General features: G+C 49.3%; 4 protein-coding genes across 4 annotated transcripts; 3 read left to right on the plus strand and 1 right to left on the minus strand.

The window, feature by feature from the left end:
* Positions 1-346: 346 nt before the first annotated feature.
* M437DRAFT_72813 (amine oxidase) lies at positions 347-1,802 on the plus strand (the record flags this gene model as incomplete). Its single annotated transcript, XM_041025911.1, has 2 exons — positions 347-694; positions 747-1,802. The coding sequence occupies 2 exons, from the start codon at positions 347-349 to the stop codon at positions 1,800-1,802; spliced, it is 1,404 nt and encodes a 467-aa protein (XP_040882998.1).
* Positions 1,803-2,245: 443 nt separating this feature from the next.
* M437DRAFT_63509 (uncharacterized protein) lies at positions 2,246-3,232 on the plus strand (the record flags this gene model as incomplete). Its single annotated transcript, XM_041024267.1, has 2 exons — positions 2,246-2,631; positions 2,692-3,232. 2 exons carry the CDS (start codon positions 2,246-2,248, stop codon positions 3,230-3,232), a joined length of 927 nt encoding a protein of 308 aa, XP_040882999.1.
* A 386-nt stretch (positions 3,233-3,618) lies between these two features.
* Positions 3,619-7,455, minus strand: M437DRAFT_72814 (antiviral helicase; the record flags this gene model as incomplete). The annotated part of the gene is made up of 1 exon (XM_041025912.1): positions 3,619-7,455. The coding sequence occupies one exon, from the start codon at positions 7,453-7,455 to the stop codon at positions 3,619-3,621; it is 3,837 nt and encodes a 1,278-aa protein (XP_040883000.1).
* Positions 7,456-8,540: 1,085 nt separating this feature from the next.
* M437DRAFT_41516 (ARM repeat-containing protein) lies at positions 8,541-11,904 on the plus strand (the record flags this gene model as incomplete). Its single annotated transcript, XM_041020396.1, has 5 exons — positions 8,541-8,630; positions 8,681-8,759; positions 8,814-9,462; positions 9,522-11,680; positions 11,732-11,904. The coding sequence occupies 5 exons, from the start codon at positions 8,541-8,543 to the stop codon at positions 11,902-11,904; spliced, it is 3,150 nt and encodes a 1,049-aa protein (XP_040883001.1).
* Between the last annotated feature and the right edge of the window lie 2,468 nt (positions 11,905-14,372).

The raw sequence follows: 14,372 nt of genomic DNA on the forward strand, positions 1-14,372 counted from the left end.
TACACGACGTGATTGTTGCTTAAAGGTTTCTGACCGTGATGCCGGACCGATTTTGGGCAATAGATAGGGCAGCCCCGCCTTTTCGCCTCGGCGAAGATAGGCCTCCTCTTTGCCCTACACGCCATGAATCATTCATAAATATCTGGTTTCCCGTTGTCGGAGTTGCTGAAGTGATGATAAGCTTCCGGCTGAGGCGCCGGGCACAATGTCACGGCCGATGATGATAACGGACCTTGACTTCCTCCTTCTCTACACTATCTCGAGCTAGTCATTTATATCTAGTACCCGGCGCTGGTATAAGAACGCATACTGCACCTTGTCTAGCTCTCTAGAGACCAACGAAGACATGGGCTCAGCAAGTCAAGCGATCAGCGAGGAAACCGACGTCGTCATAATTGGTGCTGGACTTGCTGGTCTTACAGCAGCCCGCGATGTCATCAAAGCAGGTCTTTCCTGCATTGTCTTAGAAGCCAGAGATCGCGTCGGCGGTAAAACCTGGAGCCAACAGCTTCCTGATGGGAAAGGAACTGTTGATTTGGGAGCTGCTTGGATCAACGACGTCAATCAAACTCGGGTGTATGCTTTAGCTAAGCAATACAATGCAGAGTTGATTGAGCAAAATACTACTGGAAATTGTGCTATTCAAGATGCCAGTGGTGTTATTTCGAGTTTTCCGTATGGAGAATTGCCGTCTGTGAGTTACGGGCCTTGTCTTGTTGTTCTGGATCAAAAACTGAATAAATTAGTTTGATGCTGCTGCAAAGGAAGATGTTGCACGAATCCGCGATATGTGCGAGGCAGATTGTCAGAAATTGGACACGTTCAACCCTGACGACAAAGCCCTTGACTCGATGAGCTTCGAAGCATACCTACAATCACGCGGGGCCAGCGAAACAAGCATGTCTACAGCAACTGTGTGGACACGAGCAATGCTCGGACAGGAACCCAAGGATCTATCCGCACTGTACTTTCTCAACTACTGCAGATCTGGGGGTGGTCTTTTGCAAATGAGGTCTGATAGAAAAGGTGGTGGCCAGCATCTTCGTGTCCGACAAGGGATGCAGCTATTCTCGAAGGGACTCGCTAGTGATTTGCCAGATGGCGTGATACGTCTGTCTAGTCCAGTAACAGCTATCAACAACAATACTGGCAATGGCGCTGTCGAAGTACATACCAAAGGCCACACCATTCGTGCTCGCAAGGTCATCACAACTGTTCCGACGCCAGTTCTCAAGAACGTTTCATTCTCACCAGACTTACCCCCAAGCAAGCGAACATGGATTGAGTCGACAACGTATGGCTACTACACAAAAGCCATGATGGTCTTTCGCACGCCCTTCTGGGTCGATAGAGGCTTTTGTGGCCTCACACAATCTTTCATCGGTCCTGCAGGCGTGATACGCGACACCAGTTCTCCGGCAGACAACAAGCACATCTTAACCTGTTTCCTAGGCGGTAAGCCTGGTTTCGCATGGGCAGCACTATCAGATGCAGACCGCGAGCAAAGTCTCTTGAAGCAAATTGGACAGCTCTTCAACGCGAAAGATATTGCTGAGAAGGAGTTTGTTCAAATGGTTACTTATGAATGGATCAAGGATGAGTATTCTGGCTGGGGATGTCCTTGTACTGGGTTACCTCCTGGTGTGCTATCTTCGCTCGGTGGTGGCAGTTTGAGAGAACCATGGGCGGACTTGCATTTTGCTGGTACGGAAACTGCTGGAGAGTGGAAGGGATATATGGAAGGTGCTGTACGAAGTGGTGAGCGCGCGGCAGCAGAGATCATCAAGAGTCTTCGGGCTTGATTTAGCTATGCTAGAGTCTGAATCTAAAGTCTTGATAGATTTGTGAATACATCGGTATACGGCCGTACCTTGAGAATGTCAGATCTGAATCATATTCTGACTGCCTCGGGAGGATTTCTCCACAGCCTTCGAGCGACTTTTTCCAAAGCTTACTTGTTTCCTGCTTTGGAATGATCTTCTTGAGTCTTACCGAGAGGAGGTGTCTGTCGGGCGATCGTTCTTCGTTTCTTGTCTTTATCAGAAAGGCGCTATTCTAGGGACTCGTGATCCGAGCTAGCGACGATCGGCTCCTCCAAGACCACACCTTCTCCTCAGTAGCGTCATGGGTGTCGTGATGCACAACCGCAAGATCGAAAGAAATCAAGTATGCTCAGATGAGGACATTCTGCCTTTGTCTTTGTCTTTCCAACAACAACACAGAATAAATTGTCAATGACTCAATCATGGATAACGAGAAGACAACAACCAGTCCATCAAGCATAGCAGGCTTGTCAAGCAAGATAATCGTCCGGGACGTTGGCGCAATCGACGACCCATCAGGGCATGCCTCACAACTGAAGAAAGGTCTACTATTCGTATGCACACCAATTGAATTCGCCACTTCAACCGACAAGCGATATCTGCGAGTCGATTTGGGGATAAAGACCCTCGTCAACACACTTCGAGGGCCAGACAACACCCGATATGTCTTCGATGGACCGGGGCTGGACAAGAAGAGCGAGAATTTTTGCTTAGAAGATGTTCTTGGGTTGAAGTCTTGCCTTGTGGTGCTTCGATCTGATGCATTCATCAAAAACGCCATGAATGAAATGCCTTCAAAGTCCAGATGGTGAGCAAACACCCTTGTTACGTGTTCAAATCAATAAAAGCTGAGCAGATCGAAACTCAGGAAATTCGAGAGAGACGCAGCAGTTACCAAAGATCGTAAAGATCCAGCATTGCTGGAGATAAGCAGGAATCTGGTATGGAAACGCAGTAATCTTGACGACAACTCTTTGATCCTCATCTTGTCTGGACCGATCATAGGGAGATTGTTCAACGAGGTGCTGTGTAAACCAGACTTCTACCCTCTTATCATCAGTGGCGACCGTATCATGCGAGACAACTCACTTTTGGTCTTTCTCTTGCTTCTAATTCTCGACGTCCCTTTCTCGGCAATCGAACACGTATACTTACAACTCAGTGAGGGTCTTCCGTTCGTACTCGATGAAGAGAGCAATAAACAGTGGGAGAAAGATGTGAGGTTCGAAGCTTCTGCTTGGGCGCAAGATCGTTCGCGGTGGGCAAGGATGCAGAGGCAGCGTTTGGATGGCAGGTATGGCTCTGTGTCGGCATATTTCACCACCATTGGAGTGACTGAGGCAACGAGGAACAGCATTAAGGAGATCTTGCTTGCCGGTGAGAGTAAAGCTCTGATCGACTTCTCATAGAGACAGTTTTATCTCATAAAAAACATGGCATGATTTTAAGAGACTCATGTTTTTGCGATTCTGTTGCGGTGGAAGTGACCCTCTTTTTGGCAATATTGTGAGGATTGCGCCTTCTCTGTATTACAGCTTTCTTGATACAAGAGCTTGTCCCCGTTGTGATAGGCATGTATGTTTAGGAAAGAACGTCTGTTGCATCATATTACGGTTTGCTTCAACATTCTACAGAGTCTAGCATGCGCAAGAGCAAGCGCACTCGCAACGTGGCTGCGCCTTCTATCTCTCCAAAAATAAAACAGGCCCTTGAGTATCATCGATATGGTATATTGAATCTGGATCTGGATTTTCAGAGAGTCTCTGATGGTTTCAAATCGGAGCTATGGCTCTATTTACATGTAAAGCGATGCTGTAGCGCAAATGTCGCGCTTAATCATCTCCTGGCAGGTCTGCATCTTAGTGAACAGTGTAGGATCACCGATGATCCTTGCCGCATTCTTGACTTCTCTGCATGTCTCGTCCAAACGTGTAATGACACGTACGATTGTGCCCTCCATCACATCCGTCAAGTCGGTGATACGGTTGAACGACATACCACGTGCCCACTCATAGATGACCTCGACCAAGCCGAATCTAGGTCTGCTCACAAAGTCATTGGAGTCGTCTGCTGACAAGATGACTTGGTGAAGGGTTTGGTAATGGTTGACCTTTTCAGAGATCTTGATGATGGTCTCTTGTCCACGCTCTAATGCTGGCGTCATGGTTGGGATCTGGTCAGTCTTCTCTTGGAACACAAAGGCGGAAAGCAATGCTACGATTTCCTCTGGTTCGTAGTCGGCAAGTACGTTCTCAAGAACCAACTCGGTCAGTACGAGCTCATCGGCGGAATGAATCTCGCATGCGACCTTGCCCTTGAGCTCAACGCGAGAGTTCTCATCCACGAAGCCAAGATCCTTCAGGACTGCGATACGTTGCTCGTAGTCAGGCAACAATTGCAGATTTTGGTCTGACATCAATGCGCGCAACTGGTTGATGTTTTCCTTGATAAGCCATTCATCGTGCATCATGGCAAAGTGCTTCTCCAGGTTTTCGCAGAGGACACATTCCTTGTTCTCCTGAGCATCGTAGGCTGCCTTGTTGCGCTCGTCCAGAATGTTGCGGATACCAATTTCCTTGATTCTTGAGTAGTCGGCTTCCTGCCAGGTGGCTGACGTCCAGCTAGAACATGCACCTAACAACTGTTCTTTCAACTGCTCCATAGCTTCTGGCATCTTGCTCGATGCGCCAGTGACGTCAAACTGCAAGGTACTTCCGGTCAAACACTCGAGCTCACTGTATGGCACTGTTGCGAGTCTAAGTTTCATCTGCTCGGGAGCTGAAGGCTGTGGAGTGAAGCGGCGCCTGTATCGAGGTAAGTAAGGCAGCAGATCAGCGTTTTGTCTCTTCGACTTGGAAGGAGCGACTTCCATGACCGACAGACTAGGTGAAATGCCCTTTGACACGCCTTCGCGCAGTAGAACACCAACAGTTCTGACGCCATCTCTCTTGTACACAACCAATCTCTTTGGTTGCAACATTCTCCTGCCGATCGGCGAGCTGAGAAGAGCAAGGTGCAAATCAGATGTGAGTTGCTGGTATCTCATGGCTGCGGTATGGCATTCTTCCAGGTCTTTGTCGCAGATGTCGCAAGGTTCTCTCTTGATTTTTGCAAGATCTGCTTCTGACAGTTTGACCTTTTGTTCGTGCTCAGGCAACAATGCTTGAGTGGCGTTCTCGCTGAAACTGCGCTTGATCATTTCTTCAATCTTCAGAGCTTCTACACGAAGAAGATTGAGAATCATGTTGTAGGTAAGTCGGAACTGAGAGCGAAGCTTGGTAGGATCACCCAGCATCATCTGTCTCAGACGGCCAGCAGGTGGTGCTTCGTCGGCTCCGGGAGCGACGATGATGACTGAACCAACAGGGTCCAGACCTCTTCTACCAGCTCTACCAGCCATTTGCGTGTACTCTCCAGGCAAAAGATCGCGGAACTGGCGACCGTCATGCTTTCGGTAACCTGAGAAGACGACAGTCCTGGTTGGCAAGTTCAATCCCATAGCGAAAGTCTCAGTAGCGAACAGAACCTTGACCAAGGTCTTGGCGAACAGAATCTCGACGCACTCCTTGACGATGGGTAGCATACCACCGTGGTGAACTGCGATACCTCTGCTAAGCAACTCGCGCAGACGTCTGATCTGAGGAAGTTGGCGGTCCTCTGGTTTCAACCGAGCAAGTGACTTCTCCAGGATCATGTGAATTGCGCTCTTCTCGGTTGCTGTGCAGTAATCCAGGTTCGACAAAGCATCGGCGTTTTCCTCACATCTCTTCTTGGAGAAGACGAAAATACAAGCGGGCAGCAGATCTTCCTTGCGCAAGTGCTGGATCAAGTGCACCCAAATGTTGCGGTCTTGAGCTGCTGTCGTTCTACCACCTCCACGACCGGTACGAGCAATGTTGCCCTGACCACGAGGAGCAGGTGCGCCTCCGCGACCACCACGTTGCTGTGCTCCGCCGCGCTGGGCACCACCTCTCTGCCCACCGCCACGTTGTGTCTGAGCTCGACCACCCCTCTGCGAACCACCGCCTCTAGCGGCGGCAGCAGCAGCTTCTTGCTTCTCCTCGGCTGCCTTGATCTTGTCCTTGCCGGAGAGAACATCATTCGCGTCCTTCCAGCCTTTCTCGATGAACTGCTTGTCAGCGTTGACGATCTTGTACATCTCCTTGCCTGCCCAAAGATAATGCTCTAGAGGCACTGGACGCTTTGGCGTAGAGATGACGTAGATGTTCTTCTTCTTAGTACGACCGACCCATGAAGCGAATTCAAGAGTGTTTGGTACAGTGGCAGAGAGGAGGATGAGAGTGACATGCTCGGGCAACATAATGATGACCTCCTCCCAAACAACACCTCTTTCCAGATCGTTGACATAGTGCACTTCGTCAAAGATGACAAACTCGACGTCGCGGATGATATCCGCTCCACGGTAAAGCATACTTCTCAGAATCTCGGTAGTCATGATCAAACAGCTTGCCTCTGGACGAATCTGAACATCACCTGTCAGAATACCAACATCGTCAAACTCTTGACGGAAGTCTCTGAACTTTTGGTTACTCAAAGCCTTGATGGGTGAGGTGTAGATGGCCTTGGTCATATGTTTAGCTGCCAATGCAATGGCATATTCTGCAACGACAGTTTTTCCAGCAGAAGTGTGAGCAGCCACGAAAACAGAATCGCCATTCTCAAGGTGATAGATAGCTTCTTTTTGGAAAGTATCGGGTTCGAATGGCCATTCACGAGCCATCTCGGGGACCAGATCTCGAAAGTTGGGCATGGGCCGATTGACATCAACCATATGTGCCCATTCGTGACCAGATCTTTTGTTGCTTGACAGGCCTAGCTGACCTCTGGCAGCCAATGCAGGGAACTCAACTGGGAGGAGTGCGTCCAATTCTTCTTCCTCTCCCTCGTCTTCATCCTCATCAGTTGGCTGAGCTTCATCGATGTCTCCGTTGGCTACCACAGGATCTTGAGGTTCCTCTTCCAGTACAGTCTCAACCTCCTGAGCGGTTGCTTGGTCCGCAGGAGCCTTCTTCTGCAGGTCAAGACCGCGAGTAAATCCAGGAGGAAGCTCAAGCAGAGCACCCTCAGGGCCGAAATTGATGACTTTGTCCAACCCACTTTGCTTAACAGTACTGTTAGCTTGGTTTCCGAGCAGAAGCTGTTCCTCGGCGGCGGCAGTTGCTTCGACTGCATCAAGACCACCAGGAGCGAATGGGAAGAATCCAGCAGCACCACGCACAAAGTCTGCGCGGTTAGCAGGCTTTCTCAAGATTGAAGTGGAATTCTTCGCTGTGGCACTGTTTGCTGGGACAGTAACTTCCTTGTAGCCAGTGACGCGGCCTTCAAGACCTTCGCGGGTAAATCTAATGATGGTGCGAGTTTGAGTAGGAGCCAGCTCGAAGAGCTCTTCGTAATTAGCTGGACAATCCCAGCGCTGCTGCAGACGATCAAGCCATGGCGTGCTGAAGGAAGTAGATGGAGCCAGGAAGTCCTTCTCCAAGCTGGAACGGATGTGATCAGGCGACCTTCTTGTGCGCTTCCGTGGGCGTTGTTGGTCGAGAATGGCATCAATTCCTCCAGAAGGTGCATCTGCAAGGCGCAATTTCTCAAGCGCAGGCGCCAATTCATCCATCTTCCAGAAATTCAAGCAATTTTGCTTGCGCGATGTGTCTATAGAAGTAAAGTGTCGAGATGGAACAATTGAAGCTGAATGTTTGACCGCGATTGGTGACGCAATCAAACCAGCGACGACATCGAAATTTTGCTCCAACTCCAGACTTCAGAGCTCCGTTTACCTTGCATCAACCACATCAAGAAATCACAACTCTGTCTTCATTTTTAGGTGACATTATCAAGCTATCACTTATGAGCTATCAGATAGAAGTCATGCGACTTTGAAGTGCCAGAGAACGCTTTCATAGTGAATTCTTGTATTGCAAATGTATTCATCCATCGACGGCAGGGTCTGAAGCGAACACGATAGCAACCTTTGATGCCTCAGGCAGTCGAATCCCCCGAATGCAAACTCCGCAAATCTGGTAGGTCCCTTTGATCGACTTTGCAAACATGTACAATGATTTCTAGCAGTAGAACTGGCGATGAGAATTTCATGGAGAAGTCCCCGAGCGACGACTAAGTGATGCAAAACTTTGACTTGGTCTCGATATGGCTAACCAGTCTTACGGCGACGCTATTGAGCCATTGAAATGGTGAGCGACAAGGCGGGGGCTGAGAGATGTTCATGTGGTTGGCGTTGGGGAGAATTTATATGATGGTCAGCATGTGAAAAGCGACTGAGTTTTGGAGCCATCACTGTTGGCACTGCGGAATATTTGCAGCGAGTCTGAGTTGATACTATACTAATTTTCTCGGGTTCTTGCTCTTTGATTCTGACTTTGGAAAGAGCTGAGCTATTTTACTGCTTCATTCATATTGGAGGTGGAAGATTGAGGCTCGTCTCCTTCCTCAACGGTCCCCCTGTTTTTGTTGTGTTCTCCGGGTGTTGCTGCGTCGGACAAAAGTCGACTTTTGCTTGGCTCTCGTCGAAAAAGCAGAAGACCCTGAGCCCAAGATTCAAAGGGAATCCGACACTTCAGAGCCGACCGGGCTGACGATTTTCTGATTAATTTCTGGAGGGGCGCCAGTGCATTCACTACCTCGAGCTCTTGTACGCACAGCGGAGGGAACCAGGATTTTTACCGGACTCTTTCATCCACCATGGACGCCGCCGCCCTGAGGACTCGTATCCAGGCTACTCTGTCCGCAAATGCTGATGCCCGCCGCCAGGCAGAGCTGGATTTGCGAAATGTACTACCGACCAATAACACTCCAAGGCACACGACTGACTCTTTCAACAGGCCGAAGACACTCCCGGCTTCTGCGAGGCTCTGTTGAACATCCTCGAGGCTGAACAGGATACTGCAGTGCGCCTGTCTAGTGAGCCTGCCCCGTATTGCACCATGCACCCCAGCAACTGACTTTGTTTGCTAGCCGTTGTTTACCTCAAGAACCGCATCACCAAGGGCTGGGCTCCTGTCGAGAACGAGCAATCACGATTCAAGGCTGTCCCTGAAGGTGACAAGCAGGTCATCCGCCAGCGTCTCGTCCCTATCCTCGCCGCCTCGCCGCCGCAAATCCGTGCCCAGCTCGTTGCTACCCTGCAAAAGATTCTGCATTACGACTTCCCCGAGCAGTGGCCTGATTTCCTCAACATTACCGTCAACCTCCTGAACCAGCAAGATGCCGGAAGCGTCTTCGCTGGTCTGCAGTGCCTGTTGGCCATTTGCCGTGTCTACCGTTTCAAGATGGGCGAGACAAGAGAAGACTTTGACAAGATTGTTGAGATGACCTTCCCTCAATTGCTCGCAATCGCCAACAGCCTGGTCAACGAGACCAGTCTCGAGGCTGGAGAGATGTTGCGCACTGTCCTCAAGGCTTACAAGCACGCTATCTACTTCGAACTCCCCCGTCACTTGCGCGAGCAGCAGCAAATCGTTGGCTGGTGCACCCTTTTCCTGAACATTGTCGCAAAGGACCCTCCGGCTGAGTCGATGGTTGAGGATCTGGATGAGCGCGAGCAGAACCACTGGTTCAAGTGCAAGAAGTGGTCATATGTCAACTTGAACAGGCTATACGTCAGGTGCGTTCAAAAGCCAAAATCAAGAGCTAGGAAGGGATGAGAAGAACTGACAAGAACAGATACGGAAACCCTACAAACCTGGCCAAGAACGAGGCCGAGTACGCCGAGTTCGCAAAGACCTTCATCAAGGACTTTGCCCCTGAGATCCTGAAGGGCTACTTGGGACAGATCGAGAAGTGGGTCGGCAAGACTACATGGTTGAGCAAGCCTTGCTTGAGCTTCACTCTGGTCTTCATGGAGGAGTGTATCAAGCCCAAGACTATGTGGGACCACCTCAAGCCGCACATGCAGATCCTGATCCAGCACTTGATCTTCCCCGTCCTTTGCCAGTCTGACGAGGACATTGAGCTTTTTGAGACCGATCCTTCCGAGTACTTGCACCGCAAGCTCAACTTCTACGAAGAGGTTTCCGCCCCCGACGTTGCCGCTACAAACTTCCTTGTCACCATGACCAAGGCCCGCAGAAAGCAGACATTCTCCGTCCTCAACTACATCAACGATGTGGTCAACCGCTACGAGTCTGCTCCCGAGGATCAGAAGAACCCAAGAGAAAAGGAGGGTGCTTTGCGCATGATTGGAACACTGTCTGGTGTTATTCTCGGCAAGAAGAGCCCCATCGCAGACCAGGTCGAGTTCTTCTTCGTTAGACACGTCTTCCCCGAGTTCCGCAGTCCTCACGGTTACTTGCGTGCTCGTGCATGCGACACTCTCGAGAAGTTCGAGGCTCTCGACTTCAAGGACTCCAACAACCTCCTCATCATCTACCGTAACATCCTCGAGTCCATGGCCGATCCCGAACTGCCCGTCCGTGTCGAGGCTTCCCTCGCTCTGCAGCCCCTTATTCGTCACGACGTCATCCGTATCTCCATGCAAGGCGATATTCCTCAGATCATGCAGCAGCTGCTCAAGTTGGCCAACGAAGTCGATGTGGATGCTCTTGCCAACGTCATGGAGGACTTTGTCGAAGTTTTCGCCGCTGAGCTTACTCCTTTCGCTGTTGCCCTCAGCGAGCAGCTTCGCGATACTTACCTCCGTATTGTCCGTGAGCTGATCGAGCGCAACTCGTCCAAGGAGGGCGATGATGAGTATGGTGACTTCTTGGACGACAAGAGCATTACTGCTTTGGGTGTTCTTCAGACCATCGGTACTCTTATTCTGACCCTTGAGAGCACTCCTGATGTCCTTGCTCACCTCGAGACCATTCTCATGCCCGTCATCACCATCACTCTGGAGCACAAGCTGTACGATCTCTACAACGAAGTCTTTGAGATCATCGACAGCTGCACTTTCGCCGCCAAGACCATCTCTTCTACAATGTGGAACGCTTTCGAGCTGATTCACAGGACCTTTAAGTCTGGTGCTGAGCTCTACCTCGAAGATATGCTTCCTGCTCTTGAAAACTTTGTCAACTACGGAAGCGAGGCTCTCATTCACCATCCTCAATACCTGGAAGCTATTGTGGACATGATCCGTACCATCTTCCAGAACGACACTGTTGGTGGTGTCGAGCGTATTTGCGGTTGCAAGCTTGCTGAGATGCTCATGCTTACCCTGCGCGGACACATTGACAACTACATTCCTGAGTTTGTCATGATCGCCATGACTGTGTTGAACAACGACGATGTTAAGGTCAAGTCATACCGCATTCACCTGATGGAGACCGTCATCAACGCCCTCTACTACAACCCCAGCCTCGCATTGCACATCCTCGAGTCCAACGGCCAGACTAACAAGTTCTTCAGCTTGTGGTTCTCAAGTATCGACATCTTCACTCGTGTTCACGACAAGAAGTTGTCGATTGCTGCCATTACCTCGCTGATTGTTTTGCCTGCAGACCAAGTGCCCGTCAGTGTGCAACCTGGCTGGCCTCGTCTGCTCCAAGGTATTGTTCGTCTTTTCCAAACTCTTCCTGCAGCCATCAAGAACCGCGAGGAGGCAACTCGGGAAGATGACTTTGGCCTTGGCGGCGACTATGACGACGATGAGGAGGATGACGAGTGGGAGGGTGAGGTTGATTGGACAGCCGAGGAGATTGAGGGCGAGGCCGACGACATCAAGGACGAGAGCGCCGCGTACCTTGACTTCCTTTCGCAGCAGGCATCCAAGTTCAGCTCCATCGGTGATGACGATGATGATGACGAGTTGGAAGAGGAGTCATTGCTTGAAACACCTTTGGATAAGGTCGAGCCATATGGCATGTTCAAGCACGCACTTTTCCGTAAGTTCAGATTCCGATCACATTCTAACACGGATTACTAACAAATCACAGAACTTCAGCAACAACAACCCCAGCTCTACCAAGATCTGACTAAGACGCTGAGTCCCGAGGAGCAACAAATCATCCAAACGGCTGTGAATCAGGCCGATCAGATTGCTGCTCAGCAAGCCGCTCTCGCACAGCAGGTCTCTGAAGGAGCAGCACCGCTCAATGGTGGTATCTAATGAATGACCAAGAACAAAAAAAAAAAGAACGAAAAATTGCATAATCGAAAAGGAGATTGTGCGAATCGGGTGATAAGCAGCGGCATGAGAAAAATTGGAGTTTAGTGAGCAAATTATTGCGGCGACTGACTTTTGAAGCTTCGTTTCTTCTTCTACCAATATACAATTTTGCCTTATATGGGCACCATTTCAGTCACATTGGCTTTCTCCCTCTTCTCGATCTTGACGTGGTTTGCGCCTTCCTTTTGTGCTTTACCGCACCTGCCTTTTACACTATTAGAACGCTCTTCCTTAATCACTATTCTTTCCTTAATCGCTCCTTCCTTAGTCGCTCCTTACTAATTAATAGCTTTAGGTTTCTATTTATTCTCTTATATTCTGCTTTTGTTATTGCATTCTATTTTCTCACCTTCTCGATTCACGGTTTTGTTTCTAATCACACCCATAGCAATGTCATTTTACTAACTTGCCACTTCTCATGATCGTAGGTCTACCTTTGCTTTTGACGAGTGGTAATCAGATCATCGCGTCTACTTCTACCACACGGAGATTATCTCCTCTTGTCTTCTTCCTGTGTGGTTTTCGTTCTTGCTCTTATCATTGCTTAGTTGCTGCTTTTTTCCATTTCTCATAGTTCTCTTCTCTATCTTTTTGCTTTACACTTCTTCAGTCAACTGGCTATCTTTATTTTACTCGAGATTGCAGTTTATCAGCACTGACTGTCAGATTTGCTACGTTAAGTCTCGTCGATATACCGAGTCGGGGGTTGACCGACCGCTGTCTGCGCCCCCCCCCCCCCCCCCCCCCCCCCCCCCCCAAGTCCTGCTTGTTGCATGTAGCACCCTGGTCGGATGAGTGACGGCCTTTCAATCAACCAGCACATCGTTTACATCTTTTCTAACAAGATCAAGGCAGTCAACAGGGTCGCAAAAGTCCATAAACTGAGTTTTGCTACGATTGACGCTATATTGCCGGCGTCACGGCTAGAATGAGCAAGTGCTGAGATCACAGGCTGAATATTCGGTTGCAAACACGTGGATGAGGCCACTCGCCAGAGAAAACCCACTTACAAGCCAGAATGATAGATAATGGACAATATATACCTACCTGACTGTACAATGTCATCTCTAACTGTCGAGATGCCAATCACTTGGCAACAACACTAAGTCTTACTCTGTCAGATAATCATCGACTACACCAAGCTTGGTCAAGGGAATATAGATTATCTTGACCAGACTTCTCTCATCACGTGAATGCGTGTATCAGTCGCAGTGGTTTAGTGGTAAAATTCGTGCTTGCCATGCACGAGCCCCGTGTTCGATTCACGGCTGCGACAGTTCTTTTGTCTTTTTGCTTTCTCGAAGTACACTAGGGAGCTCTCGTTTTGGTGGCAGCGATCTCTTGTAACCTCAGGTCTGTATATGGTGTTGGATTGGATGGTGTGAAGAGTCCTCCAAGCATGAGAGGCATCAAGAGACGTCGGACTTTCCAATTGACAACCACTATCCATCTCTATCTTCTAACCGACTATCTGTTTTCCTCTTTAACATATCATGAAAGCTTCCCCAAGGACAGCCAAAGCCTACTGCCCTTCTCCCTTGTCGACCAAAAAAGTCACATCCGCCAAGCCCCAGTCATCAAAAAAGCAAAATCCCATCTCCACCAAAAATTTTAGGCCCGATTCCAGCCCCCCCTAATCCAAGCACTCTTCCCACACATTCAGGCATGCAAAAGAAACGGTTGCACAATGGATACAGAGCAAAAGAACGACGCCTGCAGGATTCGAACCTGCGCTCCCGAAGGAAATAGATTTCTAGTCTATCGCTATAACCACTCAGCCAAAGCGCCTGGTGATGGGGAGAATACATCTGACATAGTATACAAATCTACAATTGAGGCAGGACGTCGGAAGCTCTGGGAGGAATCGTTGTCGAAGAGGTCGATGTAAAGGTGACTGAAGCTTCTGTGAAGCCTCGAGATGTATACGAGGTGCAGAGCTATACCGAAGATTAGGTGATGATACCGGCGTATTGTAACAATCAATTGGGTCCGTGGAACAACCCTCAGAAGCCTCGAGAGCTATCTGAGCTGTGGTTGTTGTAGAGGTCGAAGTGAACGGAAGTGAAGCCTGCTTGAGGCTTCGAGGTCTATACTGAGCATAAAGTTATGCCCAAGCTCAAGATCTTCGAGCATGGATCGAGTCATGTAGTGTATACAACAAGAAGAGCAGACAAGCAAGAAACTTTCTGTCTACTGTGTTCTGCTTACCAAGGGCGTGTTGCAGAATGGTGGGGGAAAAGATACGTTGGTGGACGGAGCAAAAGCCCGCAAATCTACCAAGTCTCACGCCGACCCTGTCCGCCAAGCTAAACTTCGTCATCCAAAAATTCTCAAACTTTCAAAAATTTTCAACCACACCATTCTGAAACCTTCTCAACACAACAAAAAGAATGCCAAAAAAGAGATTG

The sequence above is a fragment of the Aureobasidium melanogenum genome (assembly GCF_000721775.1).
Source record: "Aureobasidium melanogenum CBS 110374 unplaced genomic scaffold scaffold_3, whole genome shotgun sequence".
Classification (NCBI taxonomy): Eukaryota; Fungi; Ascomycota; class Dothideomycetes; order Dothideales; family Saccotheciaceae; genus Aureobasidium; species Aureobasidium melanogenum.